The following is a 25,094-nucleotide window of genomic DNA, read 5'->3' on the forward strand; positions in this document are numbered from 1 at the left end:
AACAGACGTTGACCCTCCTAGTGAGATCCCAGGTCACAAACCGTGGAGCGGCTCCAGCCTGACTGGCAAGTGTTGCTTGCAAACTCCGGAAAAGCGAGACACGCCCAGAGATAGGAGGAGGGAAGCGCAGGCCCTGCCCATAAGCATTCAGGCCCCGCCCACCACCTCGCTGGCCCCGCCCAGGCCTGGCCTCTGGGTCCGCGCGCAGTCGCCTGCAGACCCGGAAGTGGATGGCGTGGAGAGATGGCGCAACTGCGGCGCGTGAGTTTTCCTTTGTTTAGATTAAGTGTTCGCTTAGCGGTGCCCTCACGCTTCTGTACCCGGGATGTGGGGGGCGGTACAGACCTTGAAATCCCCGCACCGCTCCCTCCACCCCGAGTAAATTCACGCGTCCCATCAGAATACCGGGGTTCGCTTCCCTGTGTGTTAAAATCGCCCTAGGGCTGGTTCTGTCCCCGGTCGTTCTGCCGTAGGGCCGCGTAGGCAGCTGCTTTCGCGTCGTTTTCCTGCTTAAAACCCTTCAGTGACCCCTCCGCTAGCCCCGCGCCACGTAAAGTCCCCACCTGCGAGCCCGATCCACGCCCTCCGGGTCCCGAGCCTCGCCCTTGTCGGCCCCTGGGGGCGCAGCGCCACAGCCGCAAATCGGGAGGGGCCGTGTCCTCTGCTTGTCCTGGAGATTCTGCAGACCCCACCCCTGATCTGCCTGCCACCCTAGACCTCCTTGGGCTGGACCCTTCTGTCCCCAGGCCTCTTCGCAGTCACGGCTTCTCCTGATCCTGTGTTGGGGGAGGTGGCCGGGACCTATCGTAGGGCACCCAGTGTTCTTCTGTCCCAAATTCCTCCCGTTGGAAACTGTGCTCTTGAGGAGGTGGGCATTTTATTCCAGTCCCCTCCCTGTGAATGTGTAGTGAAAGAGATGGAGAGCGAGGTAGAGGAAACAGAAAAATTTAGAGAGAAAATAATGAAGGAGATCCATATCAAGACGGCAACGTAGAGGGACGGTGAGAGATTTGCAAAGTGAAAGAAGCACCCCAGGAAGTAGCAGGGAGAGAAAAGCAACTGGAGAAATGTAGAGAAAAGTTGTATTTCTAGACAGATGAAGGACTGCAAGGTAGGGAGAGGGGCAGCAAAGCGGGAGGCTCTTCAGACAAAGTTGGGGAGAGGAGGAGGGATTTGGAGCCAGGGCAGACTGAGCAGCGTGGTGCAGGGACAGCAAGAGGGGGCAGCCGGTGACAAGGAGAGCAGAGGGAGAACCACCCCAGGGATCTGGGGTTGCCAGACAGTGGGGAGAAGGGGGCATAACAGAGAAGAGAGAATTTAACAGGAGGAGCACAGATGGGAGAAGAAAGAGGCAGAAATATATGGAGATTGGAGACAAAAGATTGGAGAGAAAGAGCAACAAAAGGGAAAAAATTGCAAGATGGAGCAGATCAGGTGGAAAAGAAGGAATAGAGGGAAGAAGGAGAGAAACTGGGAGAGGAGAGGGGCTCAAAATCTGGGCTCACTGCAACCTTAGCCTACTGAGTTCAAGCGATTCTCCTGCCTCAGCCTCCCGAGTAGCTGGGATTACAGGTGCCCGCCACCACACCTGGCTAATTTTGTAGGTTTAATAGAGACAGGGTTTCACCATGTTGGCCTGACTGGTCCTGAGCTCTTGAGACCTCAGGTGATCTGCCCACCTCGGCCTCCCAAAGTGCTGGGATTACAGGTTTGAGCCACCTTGCCCAGCCTCCTCACATCAATTTGGTAGAATGGTTCCCAGAACTCAGAGAAAATTTTACTTAGGTTTACTATTGGTTATGAAGGTTATGACAAAGGATATAGATGGAAGAGCCGTCCTAGCAAATCAAAACAGAGGAGTGGGTTTTGGAAACCGTTAATTTTTTCCATATCTGAAGTGAGGGGCAGTCATGTGGGACTGAGTCCTTAACTGGGATCTGATTCTATCTCCAGGTAGATACTATCCAAATTGAGTTAAATTGTAGGTCATCCAGCTGGGAGTGTGCCAGAGAACTGTTCAGCAGGGGAAAAAACACGTGTACATTTCCACCTCAAACGGTAAAGGGAAGAGATCTCCAACCAGCCCACCCACCTGTCTCAGGGCCTGCTATCTCTACTCTGTAGTAACAGGGAATGGTCTGTCCCTCCCCCTGGCTGTTGCTGACCCTGCAATTGTGCACCATGTGCCAGCCCTACTCACAATCTCAGGACAATGTGGCATCCTTTCTCTGTGGCATCACCAATATTTACTTCAGAGGATTACTTTGGTTAGTGTACCCACGTGGAGGTATTGTCAATTAAAACACACACAGACACGCTGGCTGGGTGCGGTAGCTCATGCCCGTAATCTCAGCACTTTAGGAGGCCAAGGTGGGCAGATCACTTATGACTAGGACTTCCAGACCAGCCTGACCAACACGGTGAAACCCCACCTCTACTAAAAATACAAAAATTAGCTGGGCGTGGTGACGCGCACCTGTATTCCCGCTACTCGGGAGGCTGAGATAGGAGAATCACTTGAACCCCAGAGGTGGAGGTTGCAATGAGCCGACATAGCACCACTGCACTCCAGCCTGGGTGGCAAGAGTGAGACTGTGTCTCCAAAAAAAAAAAAAAAAAAAAAGGCACAGAATGAAGTCTTTATTTCTTGCTACTCCTCCATGATTAAAACAAAAAATATTCTATTAATTACCTTTCTCCCTGTAGTTAGCACCCCTCTTCAATGCTCCATTTGAGAACACAGTACACTAAAATCTTGTTTATATACTCTGTCTCCAGTCTTGCCTCAAGTTCTTGATTTACCCCCTTCCAATTAAGCTTTCACCTCCACCATTCCTTTGATCCTTTTTTTTCCAGACTGCACCAGTGACCTCTGTGTTTCGAAGTCCAATTTTGAATTTCCTATCCTCATCTTTTCGAGTTAGCAACATGTTGCACAGCTGATCATTCCCTGTTCTTTTTTCTTAGCTCTAAATTTATTTGATTACTTTGTTTCAGATTTTTGTCTTACCAGTTTCCTCTGCTGGTATCTCCTGAAGCTATGTTCTCTGAACGTGGGAGTGTTCCGTGATTTAGGTCTTTTTCATTTTTGTTTTTGTTTTTAAGACAGTCTCACCCTGTCACCCAGACTGGAGTGCCATGGTGCAATCATAGCTTCCTGCAGCCTCGAACTCCTGGCCTCAGGAGGTCCTCCTGCCCCAGCCTCCCAAGTAGCTGGGACTCTAGGTGCACACCACCACACCCGAGTAATTTTTTAATTTTTTATTACAGACTGGGTTTCCCTATGTTGAATAGGCTTAGATCTCAAAACTCTTCTCATCTCTGTCCACACACACTACCATTCCTTATCATCTCATCTCATGGCTTTGAACCCCATCTACCTGTCTCCATGTCCCCTGCAGACCTCTGGCCTGAGGTCTAGAAACCTGTGTTCAGTTGTCCCCTCACTTCTCTGCTGGGACACCTAACAGGCATCTCCACCTTGTATGTGCCACTTTCTGAGCTCCCCCAAATGCATTCCCCTGCAATCCTGCACATCTCAGATGAGGGTGACCCTGTACTTCTGGGGCTTAGCTGAACTTCTTGTCATATAGTCAAAATATGTAAGATATTACATTGTAAGTACATTAGGTTTTTTTTTTTTTTTTTTTTTTTTTTTGAGATGGAGTCTTGCTCTGTCATCAAGCTGGAGTGCAGTGGCACGATCTTGGCTCAGCGTAACCTCCGCCTCCCAGGTTCAAGCAATTCTCCTGTCTCAGCCTCCCGAGTAGCTGGGACTACAGGCATGCACCACGACGCCTGGCTAATTGTATTTTTAGTAGAGACAAGGTTTCACCATGCTGGCCAGGATGGTCTTGATCTCTTGACTTTGTGATCCGCCTGCCTTGGCCTCTCAAAGTGCTGGGATTACAGGCGTGAGGCACCACGCCCAGCCTGTAAGTACATTAATTTAACATAAATAATTACATATTTACTAAAACAGGTGAGGAAATTTGTTGTTTCCGAAATTCCTTTGAGGTATGGGAGAAAATGTTTGCGGCCTTGTCCCTGTGTGATCTGTGCCCCAGGACCTCTCTGAGCTCACCTCCTGCCTGTGTCCCCCTCGTTCCCTCTGCTGCAGCCACACAGGCCTCTTTTCTGGAGCCAGGGTTGCTCCTGACTCAGGGCTTCCACCTGGGCTGTCCCTCTGCCTGGACATCTCTAGCCTGTCAGCTGCAGATACAAACACCTTTTCTTCCCCAAGTCTTTGTTCTGATATTACCTCCTTCCTGGAGGCTTCTGTGTTCCTCTCCACCCCACATTTAACACTCCAGCTACACCCTCACCCCCACTGTGGTCCACATTGCCTGCTCTGGATATTTCTTTCTGCTCCACTACCTAAATCCTGGTAACAAGACCCAAGGATAGAGCAGAGCCAGAAGGTGGGGGTGTGCTGGATTTGCGCTGTCTGAGTGGAGCTCACCCCTGGCTTCACATTGGAGTGCAGATACACGTCTTGTGCCTCCAGTCTCTTACCTGAGATTCCTATTCACATACTCAGGTTGGGCTCAGCATTAATATTTGAAGTTGATTCTACGGTAGTTGCTCCTTATCTTCCAGTGTACTTTCTGAGGTTCCAGTTACTCATGGTCAACCACAGTTTTAGTAGTCCAAGGATATTATATGGAAAGTTCCAGAAATGAAGAATTCATAAGTGTTAAATTTCTCACTCTTCTTAGTAGGATGATGCAGTCTCTCACTGTCCCACTCAGTTTTGTCCAGGACTTGAATCATCTCTTTGTCCAGTATGTCCTCCTGTATAGTCATCCCTCGGTATCACATAGGATTTGCTTCCAAGATCCCCCCCAAGATTACCCAAATCAGATGATCTGCAAGACCCTTATATAAAATTGCATAATACGGCCACATAAGGACATTTCGGTCAACAACAGACCACGCCTATGATGGTGGTTCCATAAGATTACACTGGAGCTGAAAAATTCCTGTTGCCTGGCTACCTCAGAGCAGTCATGACATCATAGTGCAGTGTTGGTGCTGATGCTGGGGGAAACAAACCTAGTGCGTTACCAGACAGCTTTAACTGGATGTGGGGGAGGATAACATTGAGAATCTCTTAGAGGTGGTTCATGAGGAATGGGTTAATGAGGAGTCATTGGAACTGATACAGGAACGCATAGCTGAAGAAGAGGCAAGAGAATAGGGAACTGGCTGGGCGCGGTGGCACACATCTGTAATCCCTGCACTTTGGGAGGCCGAGGCAGGTGGATCACTTGAGGTCAGTGGTGTCGGGAGTGGTGGCACATGCCTGTGATCCCAGCTACTCGGGAAGCTGAGGTAGGAGAATCACTTGAACCCAGGAGGCGGAGGTTGCAGTGAGCCAAGGTCGCGCCACTGCACTCCAGCCCGAGCAACAGAGTGAGACTCCATCTCAAAAAAAAAAAAAAAAAAAGAGAGAGAATGAGCCAATAGGAAACTGAAGAAAAAGAAAGAACTCTCAAGGCAATTCACAGTTAAATATATAGCAGAAGCTTTTGCAGACCTTGACAAGCTCCTTAAAAGATTTGAAAACATAGGCACCGACACCTAAAGATTTTCATTAATAGAAAGGAACGTCCATGATGCATTATCTGCTCATAAGAACATTTAGGAAGACAAAAGAAACAAAGCAAGCAAACTACCGTGGACTATTCTGAAAGGAGAGCTTCAGGCAGGTCTTTCAGGAGGCGTCTGGGAGAAACCATTGTTACCATAGGAGGACTTTCCGGTGGGACAAGATGTGGCACTGGAAGACAGTGACACTGATGGTCCTGATCCTGTGCAGGCGTAGGCTGATGTGTGTGTTTGTGTCTTAGTTGTTGAGAAAGATGTTTAAAAAGGTTAAAAAATTGAAAACAAGAAAAAGTTTAGAGAATTAAGGTAAAAAGATAAAATATTTTTGTATAGCTGTACAACATGTTTGTGTTTTAAGCTGTTGTTGCAAAAGGGTCAAAAAGTTAAATTTAAAAGTTTGTACGGTACAACAGTTGCAATAAATAAGCTTAGTTTATTACTGAAGAAAAAAGTATTTTTTTGTGAAGTTAGTGTAGCCTAAATGTGCCGTGTATGTGCAGTGTTTATAAAGCCTGTAGTAGTGTATAGTCATGTCCTAGGCCTTCGCATTCATTCATCACTCACTGACTCACCCAGAGCAATTTCCAGTCCTGCGAGCTCCATTCATGGTAAGTGCCTTAGACAAGTGTACCATTTTTAAAACTCTTATACCAAATGACTACTGTATTTTTTTTTCTTTTTGGAGACAGAGTCTCACTCTGTCACCCAGGCTGGAGTGCAGTGGTGTAATCTTAGCTCGCTGCAACCTCTGCCTCCTGGGTTCAAGTGATTCTCCTGCCTCAGCCTCCCGAGTAGCTGGGATTACAGGCACCCACCATCATGCCCGGCTAATTTTTGTGTTTTTAGTAGAAACGGGGTTTCCCCATGTTGGCCAGGGTGGTCTCAAACTCCCTACCTCAGATGATCCACCCGCCTTGGTCTCCCAAAGTGTTGAGATTACAGGCGTGAGCCACCGTGCCTGGCCTTACTGTACCTTTTCTATATTTAGATATGTTTTGACTTACGAGTACTTAGCATTGTTACAGTTGACTATAGTATTCAGGACATAGCATGCCCTACAGGTTTTTAGCAGTAAGCTATGTTATATATACCAGATGTGTAGTAGGCTATGCTATCTTGGTTTGTGTAAGTTCACTCTGTAATGAAATGGTCTGAAAATGTGTTTCTCAGAACATGTCCCTGTTATTAAGCAATGTGTGACTGTATTTGCATATAACCTATGCACATCCTCCCCATCCCCCCATATACTGTAAACCCAAGGGGGCCAGCCTCTCCACACCTGTGGGCGTTTCTCATCAGGTGGAAGGAGAGACTTGAGAAAAGAAAGAGACACAAAGTATAGAGAAAGAAAAGTGGGCCCAGGGGACAGGCGCTCAGCATACGGAGGACCCGCACAGGCACTGGTCTCTGAGTTCCCTCAGTATTTATTATCATTATCTCTACCATCTTGGAGAGGGAGATGTGACAGGACAATAGGGTAATGGTGGGGAGAGGGTCAGCAGGAGAACATGTGAACAAATGTCTCTGTGTCATAAACAATCTTAAGAAAAAGGTGCTGTGCTTTGATGTGCACATACATAAACATCTCGGTGCATTAAAGAGCAGTATTGCCACCAGCAAGTCTCACCTCCAGCCCTAAGGTGGTTTTCTCCTATCTCAGTAAATAGAACATACACTGAGACATTCCATTGCCCAGGGATGAGCAGGAGACAGATGCCTTCCTCTTATCTCAACTGCAAAGAGGCCTTCCTCTTTCACTCATCCTCCTCAGCACAGACCCTTTACGGGTGTCAGGCTGGGGGGCGGTCAGGTCTTTCCCTTCCCACGAGGCCACATTTCAGACTATCACATGGGGAGAAACCTTGGACAATACCTGGCTTTCCTAGACAGAGCAGTGTTTGTGTCCCTGGGTACTTGAGATTAGAGAATGGCGATGACTTTTACCAAGCATACTGCCTTCGAGCAATTGTTCAACAAAGCACATCCTGCATAGCCCTAAATCCATTAAGACTTGAGTCAACACAGCACATGTCTCTGCAAGCACAGGGTCGGGGCTAGGGTTACAGATTAACAGCATCTCAAGGCAGAAAAATTTTTTTAGTACAGAACAAAATGGAGTCTCTTATGTCTACTTCTTTCTACATAGACACAGTAACAGTCTAATTGCACTTTCTTTTCCCCACAGTAAACCATCTGATTACTTGTAATACCTAATTAAATATAAGTGCTATATAAATACTTGTTATTCTGGCTGGTTTTCTTGTATTATTTTTATTTTATATTTTTCTTTTATTGCTGTTTTATATTGGTATGTTGCTTCCTTTTTTTAAAAAATTATTTAAGTCTATAATTGGTTGAATCCTTGGATACAGACCCCATGCACTGTATACTCTGTCTGCCCATCAATCCGTTGATAGTCTTCTTTTTTGTTGTGTTTTGTTTTGTTTTTAATAGCAGTCTTTTTGATCAGATCCAATCTTTGGTATCTGAGTGGTTTTGTTTAAGTAATCCTTATTTTATTTAACATGGCCCCCAAGCACATGAGCATTGATGTTGGCAATTTGGATATGCCAGTGAGCATCTGTCACGTGCATCCTTTACATGGAGTAGATAGGGTTTAGTACTGTTCCAAGTTCCATTCATTCAGGGTTTTGCAACGTATCCCCTTGGATAAAGGGATTTTACTGTATTCTGTATCCAGCATTGAGCACCGAAGCCGTGTCCTCATTTCAGAAGGCTGAGCTCAGCCTCTGATTCACAAAGAGGTGAGGGGTACTGTGCTCCGCATGGGGTTTGGTCAGAGCCAGGTCTGTGCCCTGAAGGGAATCTTAGTCCAGCCCAGCTCCCCACTGCTGCAGTGTGTGTGCTCGGGCTTCTCCAGGAGGGGAGCGGGTTCTGAAGAAAGGGGCCAAAAACTCACTTGTTCTTCCTGTAGGAGTTTGTTGTCCCAGCATCAACTCTGTTGCAGTGGGCAGCAGAGGACTGTATTTCCACAGGGTGAGGTCTCCCCTATGTGTGTGGTTGTGGCACAGGAAGAAAGTATGTTCATTCTAAACCCTAAACAGCATGTTTTTGACATTCAGGATTGACTTCTAAAGAGTCATGTTATGTGAAGGAGAAGCGCAGAAGAGGAAAGCAAAGGAGTCAGGGATGCCACTTACTCAGGTAAAGTGATATTCTCAGTTGATTGTTCTGTTTCTTATTTCTTCCTGAAATGCAGAGTACTGGAGTTGAAAATCTTCTGAGTCTTGAGTGTCCTGCCTGACAGGTTTGCTCACACTCACCCATGCCTTCCCTCAGTCCCTCTCATCTCACTTAGATTCCATCCCCCGTGACCCAGTGACATGAACTTGGGAAGAGGCGGCACTGGGCATGGGCCTGGGAAGGGCTCACACCAGGCATGGATGGGGACGGGGTGAGGGCCCCGTGGTGTCAGTGCTGTTGGGCAGCAGGGATTGTTCAGGGGTCACATCTGGATGCACTGTCAGCTCTGTGGACCAGGATTAGAGGAGCTGCCCACAGAAGTCACGTATTAATGTGCACAAGTACCTGGTAACTTGTGCAATAAAAAAATCAAGAAGATTTTGTGCCTTTTTTTTTTTTTTTTTTTTTTTTAGACAGGAATCTCGCTCTGTCGTCCAAGCTGGCGTATAGTGGTGCAATCTCGGCTCACTGCAACCTCTACCTCCCAGGCTCAAGCGATCCTCCCACCTCAACCTCTTGAGTAGCTGGGACCACAAATGCGTACCACTATGCCCGGCAATTTTTTGAATTTTTGGTAGAGATGTGGTTTCACCATCTCCACCCACCTCAGCCTCCCAAAGTGCTGGAATTACAGGCATGATCACGCCTGGCCCTTTTTGACTTTTAGTAATAGCCATTCTGACTAATGAGATGGTATCTCATTGTGGTTTTGATTTGCATTTCTCTAATGATCAGTGATAATGAGCTTTTTTTTTTTTTTTTTTTGAGACAGAGTCTTGCTCTGTCGCCCAGGCTGGGGTGCAGTGGCCGGATCTCAGCTCACTGCAAGCTCCGCCTCCCGGGTTTAGACCATTCTCCTGCCTCAGCCTCCCGAGTAGCTGGGACTACAGGCGCCCGCCACCTCGCCCGGCTAGTTTTTTGTATTTTTTAGTAGAGACGGGGTTTCACCGTGTTAGCCAGGATGGTCTCGATCTCCTGACCTCGTGATCCGCCCGTCTCGGCCTCCCAAAGTGCTGGGATTACAGGCTTGAGCCACCGCGCCCGGCCGATAATGAGCTTTTTTTCCATATGCTTGTTGGCTACATGTATGTCTTCATTCGATAGGTGTCTGTTCATGTCCCTTGCCCACTTTTTTCGTTTGTTTGTTTGAGAAGGAATTTCGCTCTTGTCGCCCAGGAGGGAGTGCAATGGTGCGATCTCAGCTCACTGCAACTTCTGTCTCCTGAGTTCAAGCGATTCTCCTGTCTCAGCCTCCCTAGTAGCTGGGATTACAGGCTCCTGCCAGCACACTCAGCTAATTTTTGTATTTTTAGTAGAGACGGGGTTTCACCGTGGTGGCCGGGCTGGTCTCGCAACTTCTGATCTCAGGTGATCCACCTGCCTCGGTGTCCCAAAGTGCTGGGATTATAAGCATGAGTCACTACACCTGGCCCTTTGCCCACTTTTTTAATGGGGTTGTTTTTCTCTTGTAAATTTGTTTAAGTTCCTTATAGATGCTGGATAGTAGACCTTTGTTAGATGCATAGTTTGCAAAAATTTTCTCCCATTCTGTAGGTTGTCTGCTCACTCTGTTGATAGTTTGTTTTGCTGTGCAGAAGCTCTTAATTGGATACCGCTTGTCAATTGTTGTTTTTGTTACGATTGCTTTTGGTGTCTTTGTTGTGAAATCTTTGCCCATTCCTGTGTCCAGGATGGTATTATCTGAGTTGTCTTCCAAGGTTTTTATAGTTTTGGGTTTTACATTGAAGTCTTTAATCCATCTTGAGTTGATTTTTGTATATCGTGTAAGGAAGGTGTCCAGCTTCAATCTTCTGCATGTGGCTAGCCGGTTATCCAGCACTGTTTATGAAATAGGGAGTCTTTTCCCCATTGCTTGTTTTTGTCAGCTTTGTCAAAGATCAGTTGGTCATAGATGTGCGGCCTTATTTCTGAGCTGACTATTCTGTTCCATTGGTCTTTGTGCCTGTTTTTGTACCAGTACCATATTGTTTTGGTTACTGTAGCCTTGTGGTATAGTTTGAAGTTGGATAACTTGATGCCTCCAGCTTTGTTCTTTTTGCTTAGGATTGCCTTGGCTATTCAGGCTCTTTTTTGGTTGCATATGAATTTTAAAATAGTTTTTTCTCTTTCTGCAAAGAACATCGTTAGGATTAGCATTCAGTCTGTAAATTCTTTGGGCAGTATGATCATTTTAATTATATTGATTCTTCTTATCCATGAGCATGGGATATTTTTCCGTTTGTGTCTTCTCTGATTTCAATTTGAGCAGTGGTTTGTAATTCTCACTGTAGAGAATAATCTAAATTTTAATGGACAAAGCAATGGGTTAGTGTAGTAGTATAAGCCTGTAATTTGAGCTTCTTGACCTTCTTGGGAGGCTGAGATGGGAGGATCTCTTAAGTTTGAGACCACCCTGGGCAATATAGTGAGACCTCACATAAATTTTAAAACAGATTATATTTATATTTTTGAAAATAGGTATTTGTGACTGGAGTTCAAGTTTCTATGTTTTTTTCATGATCTCCTTTTTTTTTTTTTTTTTTTTTTGAGACGGAGTCTCACTCTTTTGTCTAGGCTGGAGTGCAGTGATGTGATCTCGGCTCAGTGCAACCTCCATCTCCTGGGTTCAAACAATTCTCCTACCTCAGCCTCCCGAGTAGCTGGGATTACAGGCGCCCGCCATCAGGCCTAGCTAATTTTTGCATTTTTAGTAGAGACAGAGTTTCACCATATTGGCCAGGCCGGTCTCAAACTCCTGACTTCAGGTGATCTGCCCGCCTCAGCCTCCCAAAGTGTTGGGATTATAGGCGTGAGCCACCGTGCCCAGCCAGTCTACTTTTTTTTTTTAATAGCTTAATATACAGTAATGTTTGTAAACTAAACTGAGTACTATTTATACATTTTTATTGTTGCAAACATGCTGAAATACACATTAGCAAAAATAATAATGACTGCCGGGCCGTATGTGCACCATTAGTCCCAGTTTCTTGGGAGGCTGAGGAGGGAGGATCATTTGAGATCAGGAGTTCAAAGCTGTACTGTGCTGTGATTACTCACTGCACCCCAACCTGAACAACATAGCAAGACCTGGTCTGTAAGATTTTTTTTTTAAAAAGATGACAAATGTCATCTAAAAAATAGTCAGTGAGAGACAACTCTTTATTTAATTTATATGTAAAGTGCATATGTTTATTACTTTATAAGCTAAGTGTGTGTAAGTGTGTACCTGTGATGTGTTTGCATGAGTGCATGGATAAGCAAGCCTATAGTTAAGGTACAACATCATTTTATATGAATTTTTTTATTTTAATTTTAATTTAATTTTTTATTTTTTTGAAACAGAGTCTCGCTCTGTCGCCCAGACTGGAGTGCAGTGGCGTGATCACGGTTCACTGCAGCCTCCACCTCCCGGGTTCAAGTGATTCTCCTGCCTCAGCCTCCTGAGTAGCTGGGACTACAGGCGTGCGCCGCCACACCCAGCTAATTATTATATTTTTAATAGAGATGGGGTTTCACCGTGTTGGCCAGGATGGTCTTGGTCTCCTGACCCCGTGATCTGCCCGCCTCGGCCTCCCAAAGTGATGGGATTACAGGCGTTAGCCAATACTTTTGGCCATGCGTGTTGGCTCATGCCTGTAATCCCAGCACTTTGGGAGGCCGAGGCGGGCATATCACCTGGGGTCGGGAGTTTGAGACCAACCTGACCAATGGAGAAACGCTGTCTCTACTAAAAATACAAGATTAGCTGGGTGTGGTGGCACATACCTGTAATCCTAGCTACTCGGGAGGCTAGGCAGGAGAATCCCTTGAACCTGGGAGGCAGAGGTTGTGGTGAACTGAGATCGCACCATTGCACTTGAGCCTGGGCAGCGAGAGCAAAACTCCATGTCAAAAACAAAAAATTTATATTTTTGAACAGTTGAAATTACATCTGAAATACTTTCCATGACCTTATAAGTGTTCTACACTATTGGGCCGGGCACGGGGCTCACGCCTGTAATCCCAGTGTTTTGGGAGGCCGAGAAGGGTGGCTCACATGAGGTCAAGAGTTCAAGACCAGCCTGGCCAACCAGGGTTTGGTGAAACCCTGTCTCTACTAAAAATATAAAAATTAGCCAGGTATGATGGCGCATGCCTATAATCCTAGCTGCTCGGGAGGCTAAGGCAGGAGAATTACTTGAATCTGGAAGGCAGAGGTTGCAGTGAGCGGAGATCGCGCCACTGCACTCCAGCCTGGGTGACAGATTGGAGACTCTGTCAAAAAAAAATGTGTTCTACACTATCACATTAATGAGTTAATGACAGTAAGAATAGTAATGTATTACGAGGAGGATACGTGTATATGCATATATAATGACCTTTTATGCAGATTTAGGTTTTTGTTCATGAACTTAACTTTACTCAGGTAATTGTCAGTTTACTTTTGATGCTGATCTGTTACTTAACAGTTTGATTCTTTAGGTTTGATTCTAATGCCCAGACACAAAATTAACCCACAGTTATCTCTATAGAAGTGTTAGGTATTATGTTCAACACACCAACTGATACGCATTATCTACCTGAGCTAGAATACAAGTAGTTGGTGTCTTCAGAGACACTTGTATTCTAGCTCAGGTAGATACTGAATGGAAAATCTACACTGCTTTAAAGACTATCATGGCCAGGCGCGGTGGCTCAAGCCTGTAATCCCAGCACTTTGGGAGGCTGAGACGGGCGGATCACGAGGTCAGGAGACCGAGACCATCCTGGCTAATACGGTGAAACCCCGTCTCTACTTAAAATACAAAAAAATTAGCCGGGCGAGGTGGCGGCGCCTGTAGTCCCTGCTACTCGGGAGGCTGAGGCAGGAGAATGGCACGAACCCGGGAGGCGGAGCTTGCAGTGAGCGGAGATCGCGCCACTGTACTCCAGCCTGGGTGACAGAGCGAGACTCCGTCTCAAAAAAAAAAAAGACTATCATAACTTTTTGTGGAAAAGTATAATAAAACTCAATCACAGACACATAACTAGCTCAAAAATACCTTAATGTGGATATGTCAGAATGTTCACGTCAGCACTTCAGTTGAGTCAATCCTTACAACCCTCTTCTCGTTTTGTGTGAACATAATTACTCTCTCCATACCCTGTTGGTCAAATGCATCTTTCATTTTAGGGACACTTGACATTCAGGGACGTGGCCATAGAATTCTCTCAGGAGGAGTGGAAATGCCTGGACCCTGTGCAGAAGGCTTTATACAGGGATGTGATGTTGGAGAACTACAGGAACCTGGTCTCCCTAGGTAAGGATAATGCCCCTCAGAAGTTGGGGTCTGCCCTTAGTATCTCTGCATTTTCCCTTGTGTGCCTCTTGGGAGCCCCTGCATTGCTTGACTGAGATTGAAACCCTGTTGACTTGGCTGGGCGCAGTGGCCTCTAATCCCAGCACTTTGGGAGGCCGAGGTGGGTGGATTGCTTGAGGTCAGGAGTTCGAGACCAATCTGACCAACATGATGAAACCCCATCTCTACTAAAAATACAAAAATTAGCCAGGCATGGCGGCATATGCCTGTAATCTCAGCTACACGGGAGGCTGAGACAAGAGAACTGCTTGAACCCAGGAGGCAGAGGTTGCAGGGAGCTGAGATCATGCCATTGCACTCCAGCCTGGGCAACAGAGCAAGATTCTGTCTCAAAAAAAAAGAAAGCCTGTTGACTCAGAAATGAAAAGCTCCCGTATACTTTCTGGACTTGAAATGCCCCCTTTCTTCAGATCTTCTGTCTCCTTCATGATGCACCTTTGGGTTGGTACCTGGGCTTACGTGTGTGTAAAACCTTATGACAAACTTTTAAAATATCCAGTTCCCTGTTTTCTACCCCTGTGATTTTGATTCTGTAGTTCTTGGAAGAGAGTTCGATATCCAATTATTACAGGGTTCCCTAAGCATTCAGAAGGAGACACTCTGTGGGTGAATTTGTGAAACGTTTTTCTTGAATTCTTGATTCGTTTTTTTTTTTTAAATTTATAGTAGAATGACTTATAATCCTTTGAGTATATACCCAGTAATGGGGTTGCTGGGTCAAATGGTATTTCTGGTTCTAGATCCTTGAGGAATTGCCACGTTGTCTTCCACAATGGTTGAACTAATTTACACTCCCACCAACAGTGTAAAAGCGTTCCTGTTTCTCCACATTGTCTCCAGCATCTGTTGTTTCCTGACTTTTTAATGATCGCCATTCTAACTGGCGTAAAAGGATTAATTTTTAATATCGTCTCTCCTGCCTAAACAGAGGGCTTGGATTTTGGAGACATCACAGCACATCTTGATTCTTTCTTTTATAAACAGGGATATGTCTTCCTGATCTGAGTATTATCTCCATGATGAAGCAAAGGACAGAGCCCTGGACTGTGGAGAATGAAATGAAAGTAGCAAAAAATCCGGTTAGGTGGGAAGGTATCAAAGATATCAACACAGGTAAGAGCTCAGATGGACAGAGTGGAAGCCACACTTTTTTTTTTTTTTTTTTGACACAGTCTCTGTCCCCCACGCTGGAGTTCAGTGGCCATCACAGCTCACTGCAGCCTTGAACTCCTGGGCTTCAGCAGTCCTCCTGCTTTGGCCTCCCAAAGTGATGTGATTATAGGCACGTGCCCCATGCCCACCAGAGCCACACTATTAAATAGTGTTTGGGAAACTCTCTATAAGTGGGAGAACTGTGTGGAGAAATAGGAGTTGAAATCCTGTGAGTTCTTACGAGAAATCTTTCTTTTCCCGCACCTGTCACCATGTCCTTTATTTATTTATTTGCTTATTTATTTATTCAGAAAGAGAGTCTCGCTCTGTCTCCGGGCTGGAGTGCAGTGGTGCGATCTCAGCTCACTGCAACCTCTGCCTCCTGGATTCAAGTGATTCCCCTGCCTCAGCCTCCCCAGTAGCACGCCCAGCTAATTTTTGTATTTTTAGTAGAGACGGGATTTCACCTTGTTAGCCAGGATGGTCTCAGTCTCTTTACCTCATGAGCTGCCCACCTCGGCATCCCAAAGTGCTGGGATTATGGCGTCAGCCACTGCGCCCAGCCCACCCTTTCATTTAGATGTGTAATAGTTTTATGTTTTTGCCCTCCAGTGTTACTGCAGCCCAAACAGAAGCAAAATCAAAGCCTTTTATCATGATGGACAGTATCCTGTCATGTGGCTTGTGTCAACTCTTTAGTTCCTTGATTCTGAGGGGCAAAGGGAGTGCCATTTCAAAGGAGTTTCTTTCCCCTGTGGTCTCTTTCTGTATGGGATTTTATCTGTTGCTCAGTTCTCTGTCCTTATACATCAGAGCTGAGGTCTGCATAGACCTGCCTCCTTGACCTATTCATGATCCGCCCATTTCCTGTACTGGGAAGACCTGATGGGGAGAAGGGAAAACATAGGTTGTTGTCTTTTGCTTCTGGGGCCTGGAAACTGCATAGAGCTGTTTCAAGCCCACTTTGCCTGTTCAGGTCTGTTTGAGGTGGGAAAAAGTCAGTGATTTTTTTACTCTCACATGCTGCTTGGCACAGAATGCTTCATTTCTGGTCACCAAAATGTGTGGAGATTTCTCCCCACCAAAAACCAGTTTTGGGGTTTCCTGCAATTCATTCGTGACACTGTCTACCTGAGTTAGAGTCGCATCCCACAGGCTAAGGGTTGAGTTCCCAAGCCTGTCCCCCACCTAAGCCACCAGTTGCCAGTAGTGGGTAGTCACTTTTCCACCTGACCAGCCACAAGTCAGGGTTCCCTTGACCCCCTTCTTCTGTTTGGTTACTTTGCTAGGGTGGCTCACAAAACTCAGTGAAACACTTCGTTATGTTCATTGCTTCATGATGAAGGATGTTTCCAAGGATACAGATGGACAGCCAGATGAGGAGAGTCACAGGGTAGGCACGTGGGGAGATTCACTGGCTGTGCCACCCTCCAGTCCCACCGCATGTGTTCAGCATTTGAAAGCTCTCGCCGGGCGCGGTGGCTCAAGCCTGTAATCCCAGCACTTTGGGAGGCCGAGACGGGCGGATCACGAGGTCAGGAGATCGAGACCATCCTGGCTAACACGGTGAAACCCCGTCTCTATTAAGAAATACAAAAAACTAGCCGGGCGAGGTGGCGGGCGCCTGTAGTCCCAGCTACTCGGGAGGCTGAGGCCAGAGAATGGCGTGAACCCGGGAGGCGGAGCTTGCAGTGAGCTGAGATCCGGCCACTGCACTCCAGCCTGGGCGACACAGCGAGACTCCATCTCAAAAAAAAATCTAAAAAAAGAAAGCTCTCAGGAATTTTTATGGAGGCTTCATTACATAGACATGATTGATATTAACTCAATCTCCAGCCCCTGTACCCTTCCTGGAGGATGGTGGTTGGTGCTGACAATTCCATGCTTCTAACCATGGCCTGGTCTTTCTGGGCTTTCTATATCTGCAGATACAGAAACCATGGATATGAAGGCCAATAGTAAGGGACTTGAGCATCACACATTTTGATATCTTAGGGTTTTTTAGCACAAAACTCGCAAACCATGTTTTTCCTCTGCTCTCACACCACCGCAATTACCAACACAGAAGAAGGCTTCTCTGACCAAAGATGTGGGGGTTTTTCCCCATGCACCAAGCAGCAGACAGCAGCTGGGTGTCCTCCAACTCACTTCCAACACTACCTGGAGATAGAGCCAGGTCCCACAGGTTTAGGGCTCAGTCTCCAAGACTTGCCCCACTTCCCACTAGTTGCAAGTCTGGGTCCCCAGAACTTCTGACCAACTGGCTTCCAGTTGAGGTTTCCACGATCCCCTCTTTGGGTCCAATTAATTTGTTGGAGCAGCTCACAGAACTCCCAGAAACACTGACGTTTACCAGTTTATTATGAAGGATATTGCAAATGATACAAATGAAGGGACATATGGGACAGGTATGGGGGAAGAACTGTGGAACTTCCATGCCCTCCCTGGGCGTGCCACTCTCTAGGAAACCGCCATGTGTTCCGACATCCCGAAGCTCTTGGAACCTAATCCTCTTGGGTTTTGATGGAAGCTTTGTGACATCAGCATTCCTTCCCCCAGGGTATACAGCAGGACCCTCTCTGGGGAGGTCGTAAGACCAGCAATCAGAAAGGTGGGGGGGAAGTTATAGAGTCCTGCCTTAGAGCAGGTGAAAGGAGAGGAGGAGAAGGTTGGAGAGGTTATTTTTCTTAAGGCCTGCACAGAAGGCCTAAGCCAACATAACCAAAGACTGCAGCAAGGGCTATGGGAGTTATGAGCCAGGAACTGCGGACAAAAACCAATGTATGTGTGTATCATAACACCACACAGAGGAGCCTGGAACATGTCCTCCCTGGATACCTAGGGAGGTATTCTGAATAGAAATAATGGATGTGCGCCCAGTCAGTAATCAGTGAAAGAGAGCAAATAAGCACAAGTGGGTACCCCTGCACTTAGATGACGTAAGACCAGAAAGTCAAGAAAGACCTGGATCCCGGAAGCCCTCAATTAAAAAAAAAAAAAGAAAGAATCCCAGCGGGCTTTTTTTTCCCCCCCTAATTATAAAGGAAAAGCCTTCATTCTTTCAATATTGAGTATGTTGCCTTTCGGCTTTTTATATATGGCCTCTATTAAGCAGGTTCCTTGTATTCCTAGTGTGTTGAGTATTGTTTTCTTTTTCTTTTGAGGGAGTGTCTCTTGCTGTCATGATCTCGATTTCGGCTCACTGCAACCTCTACCTCCCAGGCTCAAATGGTCCTCCCACCTCAACCTCCTGAATAGCTGTGACCACAGGCCACATGCTTGACTGATTTTGTATTTTTTGTAGAGGTGGAGTTTCGCTATGTTAGCCAGGCCAGTCTGGAATTCCTGATCTCAAGTGATCCCCCTATCTTGGCCTTCCAAAGTATTTGGATCATAGGCATGAGCCGCCATGCCTGGCGAGTGTTTTTATCATAATGATTGCTGAGGTTTTTCAAATGTTTTCTTTTTTTTTTTTTTTTTTTTTTTTTTTTTTTTTTGAGGCGGAGTCTCCCTCTGTCGCCCAGGCTGGAGTGCAGTGGCTGGGATCTCCAGCTCACTGCAAGCTCCGCCTCCCAGGTTTCACGCCATTCTCCTCAGCCTCCCGAGGTAGCTGGGACTACAGGCACCGCCACCTCGCCCGGCTAGATTTTTGTATTTTTAGTAGAGGCGGGGTTTCACCGTGTTAGCCAGGATAGTCTTGATCTCCTGACCTTGTGATCCGCCATCTCGGCCTCCCAAAGTGCTGGGATTACAGGCTTGAGCCACCGCGCCCGGCCTTTCAAATGTTTTTCTGCATCAGCTGAGATGATTGCATGGATTTCTTTTTCTTTATTCTGTTATTGTGGGGTTTTACATGGACCGATGTTCCAAAGTTGCATCCTTCTTGTATTCCTGAAATAAATTTTGCTTGGTCATGAGGTGTGATCCATTTTACTACGCTGCTAAATTTATTTTGCTACCATTTGGTTGAGGATTTTTGCATTAGCTTAATCAGTAATATTGCTCTGCAGTTTTGTTTTGTTTTGTTTTAAGATGAAGTCTCACTCTGTGGCCCAAGCTGGAGTGCAGTGGTGTGATCTCGGCCCACTACAGCCTCCGTCTCCTGGGTTCAAGTGATTCTCCTCTCTCAACCTCCCAAGTAGCTGAGACTACAGGTACCTCTCACCATACCCGGGTAACTTTTATATTTTCAATAGAGACAGGGTTTCACTATGTTGGCCAAGCTGGTCTCGAACTCCTGACTTCAGGTGATCTGCCTGCCTCAGCCTCCCTAAGTGCTGGGATTACAGGTGTGAGCCACCGTGCCCAGCCTGCCCTGCGGTTTTCTTTAGGGCCTTTGCCTCTGCTTTCAAGGTAACACCGGCCTCACTGAATGAGTGTAGAAGTGGTTCTCCTCATCAAGCCTATGGCATGTTTTGAGGAGGATTAGTGTTAAATCTTTTTCAATATTTGATAGAATTTTACACTGAAGTTATCTGGTCCATTGCCGTTTTAGTTGGTAGGTATTTGATAACTGATTCGGTCTTCTTATTTGTTACTGGTGTGTTTAGATTTTCTACTTCTTCATCGTTAAGTCTTGGTAAGTGGTGTCTATCTACAAATTTATCCATTTTTTTCTTGGTTATCATATTTTTTGTTATGTAATTGTTGAGTCTCATTTAACTTCCATTTTTATTTGTATAGACTTGTTTGTAATGTCCTCTTTTACCTTTCTCATTGTAGTTTTTTCGGTCGTATGCTTCATGTTTCTTTTTTCTAGTTTATCTAGGTAAGGATTTGTCAGTCTTATTCAAAGTGTGAACTCTTACTTTCCTGACTTTCTCTAGTGCTTCTCTGCTGTTTTCTTTATTTTATAACCTTTATTTTTTCTTTCTGCTATCTTTGTGTTCATTTTTTTCTTTTTCTTTTTTTTTTTAGACGGAGTCCTGCTCTGTCACCCAGGCTGGAGTGCAGTGGTACGATCTCAGCTCACTGCAACCTCTGCCTCTCAGGTTCAAGCAATTCTCCTGCCTCAACCTCCCAAGTAGCTGGGACTATGGGCGCACGCCACCATGCCCGGCTAATTTTTTGAATTTTAGTAGAGATGAGGCTACATCGTGTTGCTCAGGCTAGTCGTGAAATCCTGAGTTCAGGCAGTCCGCCTGCCTCGGCCTCCCAAAGTGCTGGGATTATAGACGTAAGCCGCTGCGCCCAGCCATGTTCATGTTTTTCTTTTTGAGGTATAAAGTTAGGTTTTTTTATATGTTATTTTATTCTAGTTTAGTTATTTTTTTTTTTTTTTATTTTTTTTTTTTTTTGAGACGGAGTCTCGCTCTGTCGCCCAGGCTGGAGTGCAGTGGCGCGATCTCGGCTCACTGCAAGCTCCACTTCCCGGGTTCACGCCATTCTCCCGCCTCAGCCTCCGAGTAACTGGGACTACAGGCGCCCGCCACCACGCCCGGCTAGTTTTTTGTATTTTTAGTAGAGACGGGGTTTCACTATGTTAGCCAGGATGGTAGTTATTTATTTTTTAAGAGATAGGGTCTCACTGTGTCACTTAGGCTTGAGTGCAGCGGCATGATTATAGATCCTGGGATCCAGTGATGATCTCACTTTAGCCTCCTGAGTAGTTGGGACTACAAGCACACGACACTGTGCCTCACTAATTAAAACAGGAATGTATTTTATTTTATTTATTTTGTTTAGAGATAGGGGATCTTATTTTGTTGCCTAGGCTGGTCTGCAACTCCTGGCTTCAAGAGATCCTCCCACCTCAGCCTCCCAAAGTGCTGAGATTACAGGTGTGAGCCACCCAGCCATTTCTTTATTTTTCATGTATGCATACATCATTACAGTATCCCTTCCAGCACTATTTTTGTTGCATTTCATGAGTTCTGCTGTTATATTTATATTTTCTTTTATATCAAGATATTTTCTAATTTTCCTTTTATTTTTATTTATTTATTTACTTTTATTTATTTATTTTGAGATGGAGTCTCACTCTGTCGCCCAAGGTGGAGTGCAGTGTGCAGTGGCATGATCTTGGCTCACTGCAACCTCCGCCTCCCGGGTTCAAGTGATTCTTCTCCTGCCTCAGCCTGCTGAGTAGCTAGGATTACAGGCACACACACCGTCATCACACCCGGCTAATTTTTTTTTTTTTTTTTTTTTTGTATTTTTAGTAGAGTCAGGGTTTCACCATGTTGGTCAGGCTGGTCTTGAATTCCTGACCTCATGATCCACCTGCCTTGGCCTCCCAAAGTGCTGGGATTACAGGCGTGAGCCACCGCACCCGGCTTTTATTTTTATTTTTTGGAAACGTAGTCTCATTCTATCACTCAGGCTGGAGTGCAGTGGCATAGTCTCAGCTCACCGCAACCTCTGCCTCCCAGGTTCAAGCAGTTCTCCTGCCTCAGCTTCCTGAGTAGCTGGGATTACAGGCACATGCCACCATACTTGGCTAATTTTTGTATTTTTAGGTGGAGATGGGGTTTCACCTTGTTGGCCAGGCTGGTCTCGAACTCCTGACCTCAAGTGATCCACCCGCCTCGCCCTTCCAAAGTGCTGGGATTACAGCCACTGCACCTGGCCTATGCAGCTGCTCTTAAGTGTCTTATTTTCCCTGAGAAGCTCATCCTGCTTTTTCTTAGAAGCTTTCAATTTCTGTTGTATTTTTCTGCTCATAATCCCTCTCAAACTCAGCTGACTCCTGCAGATTCCCCACTGCTCAGTGCATCACCCCACCTTTTGGGTTTTCTCCACTGCCAGTGTGATAATACGAAGTATGCTGATATTTCTTCTAGTGTCTAAGTCAGATGAGGCAGATTCCAGTCCCTCCGTCAGGGTCTAAACATACCAGAACCATGGGTTCCAATTACACTCTTTACTTGCTTTCCTAGGGAGGTGCTGTGCAATGAGAAGCAAAGCAGGAAACAAGCCTATTACAAATCAACTTGGATTAACCTTTCAGTTACCTCTGCCAGAACTGGAGATATTTCAATGTGAAGGGAAGATTTATGAATGTAATCAAGTTGAAAAGTTCATCAGCCACAGTTCTTCAGTTTCACCACTTCAAATATTTTATTCTGGGGTCAAAACCCACATTTTTTATAAACACAGGAATGATTTTGTTGATTTTCCATTGCTGTCACAAGAACAGAAAGCACACATTAGGAGAAAACCTTACGAATGTAATGAGCAGGGCAAGGTCTTCAGAGTGTCTTCAAGCCTTCCTAATCATCAAGTAATCCACACTGCAGATAAACCTAACAGATGTCATCAATGTGGTAAAGCCTTCAGGTACAAGTCAGGCCTTGCAGAACACTGGAAAATTCGTCCGGGAGAGAAACCTTACAAATGTAAAGAATGTGGCAAGCTCTTCAATCGAATTGCATACCTTGCACGACATGAGAAACTGCATACTGGAGAGAGTCCTTACAAATGTAATGAGTGTGGCAAGGTCTTCAGTCGTATTACATACCTTGTACGACATCAGAAAATTCATACTGGAGAGAAACCTCATAAATGTAACGAATGTGGCAAGGTTTATAGTAGCAGTTCATACCTAGCACAACATTGGAGAATTCATACAGGAGAGAAACTTTACAAATGTAATAAATGTGGCAAAGAATTTAGTGGGCATTCAAGCCTCACCACCCATCTGTTAATCCACACTGGAGAGAAACCTTACAAATGTAAAGAATGTGACAAGGCTTTTAGGCACAAGTTCTCCCTAACAGTTCATCAGAGAAATCATAATGGAGAGAAACCTTACAAATGTCATGAATGTGGCAAAGTCTTCACTCAAGTTTCACACCTTGCACGACATCAGAAAATTCACACTGGAGAGAAACCTTACAAATGTAATGAGTGTGGCAAAGTCTTCACTCAGAATTCACACCTTGCAAATCATCAGAGAATCCATACTGGAGAGAAACCTTACAAATGCCGTGTGTGCGGTAAGGTCTTTAGGCACAGCTCATGGCTTGTACAGCATCAGAGAAGCATTCATGAGAGAGTCCTTACAAACTGAGTTTGGCAAACTCTATCATGAGTTCTAGCATTAATCAACATCCAAGAGTCCATACTAGAAAGAAATCATTTAAATATACTATCTATGGCACAGGCTGTATCGACACCTACCAAATCAGTAGACATCAAAACATTCGTCTTTGGTGAAACCACACAAATGGATGGTGTGTGCCAAGGCTAACAAGTCAAAATCTGTTGAACCTGATGATATGATGTGTATAAAGGGTGCAAGGACACGTGGAAATGGTCTGTTATATTCGGGTTATTAAAAATGTAATTATTTGGATTTGAAAGGCCAGGTGCAGTGGTTCATGCCTATAATCTCAGCACAATAGAAAACCAAGACAGGAGGGTCACTTGATGCCATGAGATCAAGATCAGCATGGGCTACATAGCAAGGCCTATCTCTACAAAATAAAAAACCCAAGCCCTTGGCATGTGTCTGTAGTTCCAGCTACTCGAGTGGCCGAAGCAAGAGGATTGCTTAAGCCCAGGAGTTGGAGAGTTTGAGCAGTGAGCTCTGATCTTGCCATTTGTACTCCAGCTTGGGTGACAGAGTGAGTCCCTGTCTCAAAAGAAAGCAAAAAAAAAGGCTAGTTTTTATGACTTCAACCTGAACTTTGAAATCTCTTCATGTGCCTTCCCTACAGGCCTTTCACTGTGGTCTCTGGGAAAGAATCAGTCAGATGACAGGGCTGACTTCATTAGCTGAGGAGCGTTTCTATCCAATTTCCTGGAAGAATAAGGACTCTTCCTTTTTGAAATTAAAGATTGTCTGATTTAGAGGCCATGGAGATGGACAGAGAATAACAAAACCGTGATGGTAGTCATCATGCTTATTGCAGTTAGCACACTATTTTCCTGACGGGCACAGTGCTGCTGTGCTCTACAAGTGACCATGAAATACAGCATGCCATGACTTTAGGACACAGGGATTTTTATGGGAAGAGAGTCAAGTCATTAGGGACTGATTACGTAGAGACAATGCAGGGGAAATGGTGGCCACCTTCTCCATTGAATAGCAATAGCTCCTGTTTAGCAAAGACTGATTAAAAAGTACTCTTATTTTTGAAATGGAAGAGAGAACAGTTACATCAGAGTAGAGAGTTTAATCGAAACTACCAATGGAACATGTTCTTGAGTAGGATTCATGTTTAACTGCTGGCATAATTTGCTTCTGTTTGATTTAGAATGTCCATAGTTCTCATGTTTGGAACAATAAAGTTGAAATTTTCCAAAGTGTGAATGATTCACCTTCTTTCTACCATATTGTTTATCTCAAGAGGATACTTTATAGCAGACAATAATGAGGCACCATTAGCATTTTATTTTTGTTTTTTTTTTTTATTATACTTAAAATTCTAGGGTACATGTGCACAACATGCAGGTTTATTACCTAGGTATACATGTGCCATGTTGGTTTGCCACACCTATCAACTCGTCATTTACATTAGGTATTTCTCCTAATGCTATCCCTCCCCCAGCCTCCACCTCCCGACAGGCCCTGGTGTGTGATGTTTCCCGCCCTGTGTCCAGGTGTTCTCATTGTTCAGTTGCCACCTATGAGTGAGAACATGGGGTGTTTGGTTTTCTGTCACTGTGATAGTTTGCTGAGAATGATGGTTTCCAGCTGCATCTATGTCCCTGCAAAGAACATGAACTCATCCTTTTTATGGCTGCATAGTATTCCTTTTTTTTTTTTTTGAGATGAAGTTTTGCTCTGTTGCTCAGGCTGGAGTGCAGTGGCACGATCTTGGCTCACTGCAACCTCTGCCTCCC

The 25,094-nt window shown here is 45.4% G+C and overlaps 2 protein-coding genes across 5 annotated transcripts in view; both read left to right on the top strand.

Moving 5' to 3' along the window:
* On the top strand, positions 1–24,561 carry ZNF766 (zinc finger protein 766). 4 transcript variants are annotated; one of them, XM_003916043.4, is made up of 5 exons: positions 1–261; positions 8,694–8,775; positions 13,967–14,093; positions 15,138–15,266; positions 22,184–24,561. In XM_003916043.4, exons 2-5 carry the CDS (start codon positions 8,713–8,715, stop codon positions 23,314–23,316), a joined length of 1,452 nt encoding a protein of 483 aa, XP_003916092.1. In that variant the 5' UTR covers positions 1–261; positions 8,694–8,712; the 3' UTR covers positions 23,317–24,561. The 4 variants fall into 4 exon arrangements, with proteins under 4 accessions (XP_003916092.1, XP_021786096.1, XP_017808466.1 ...); XM_009195147.3 differs by lacking the exon at positions 1–261 and adding an exon at positions 5,940–6,218; XM_021930404.1 differs by lacking the exon at positions 15,138–15,266.
* The window catches only part of ZNF880 (zinc finger protein 880), a 100,441-nt gene continuing 90,514 nt past the window's right edge, over positions 15,168–25,094 (top strand). The window contains exon 1 of the mRNA XM_031660197.1: positions 15,168–15,266. The gene's annotated coding sequence lies outside the window, so the exon portion shown is untranslated. The remainder of the gene's footprint in view (positions 15,267–25,094) is intronic.

This window comes from Papio anubis, chromosome 20 (genome assembly GCF_008728515.1).
Source record: "Papio anubis isolate 15944 chromosome 20, Panubis1.0, whole genome shotgun sequence".
In the NCBI taxonomy this organism is placed as follows: domain Eukaryota; kingdom Metazoa; phylum Chordata; class Mammalia; order Primates; family Cercopithecidae; genus Papio; species Papio anubis.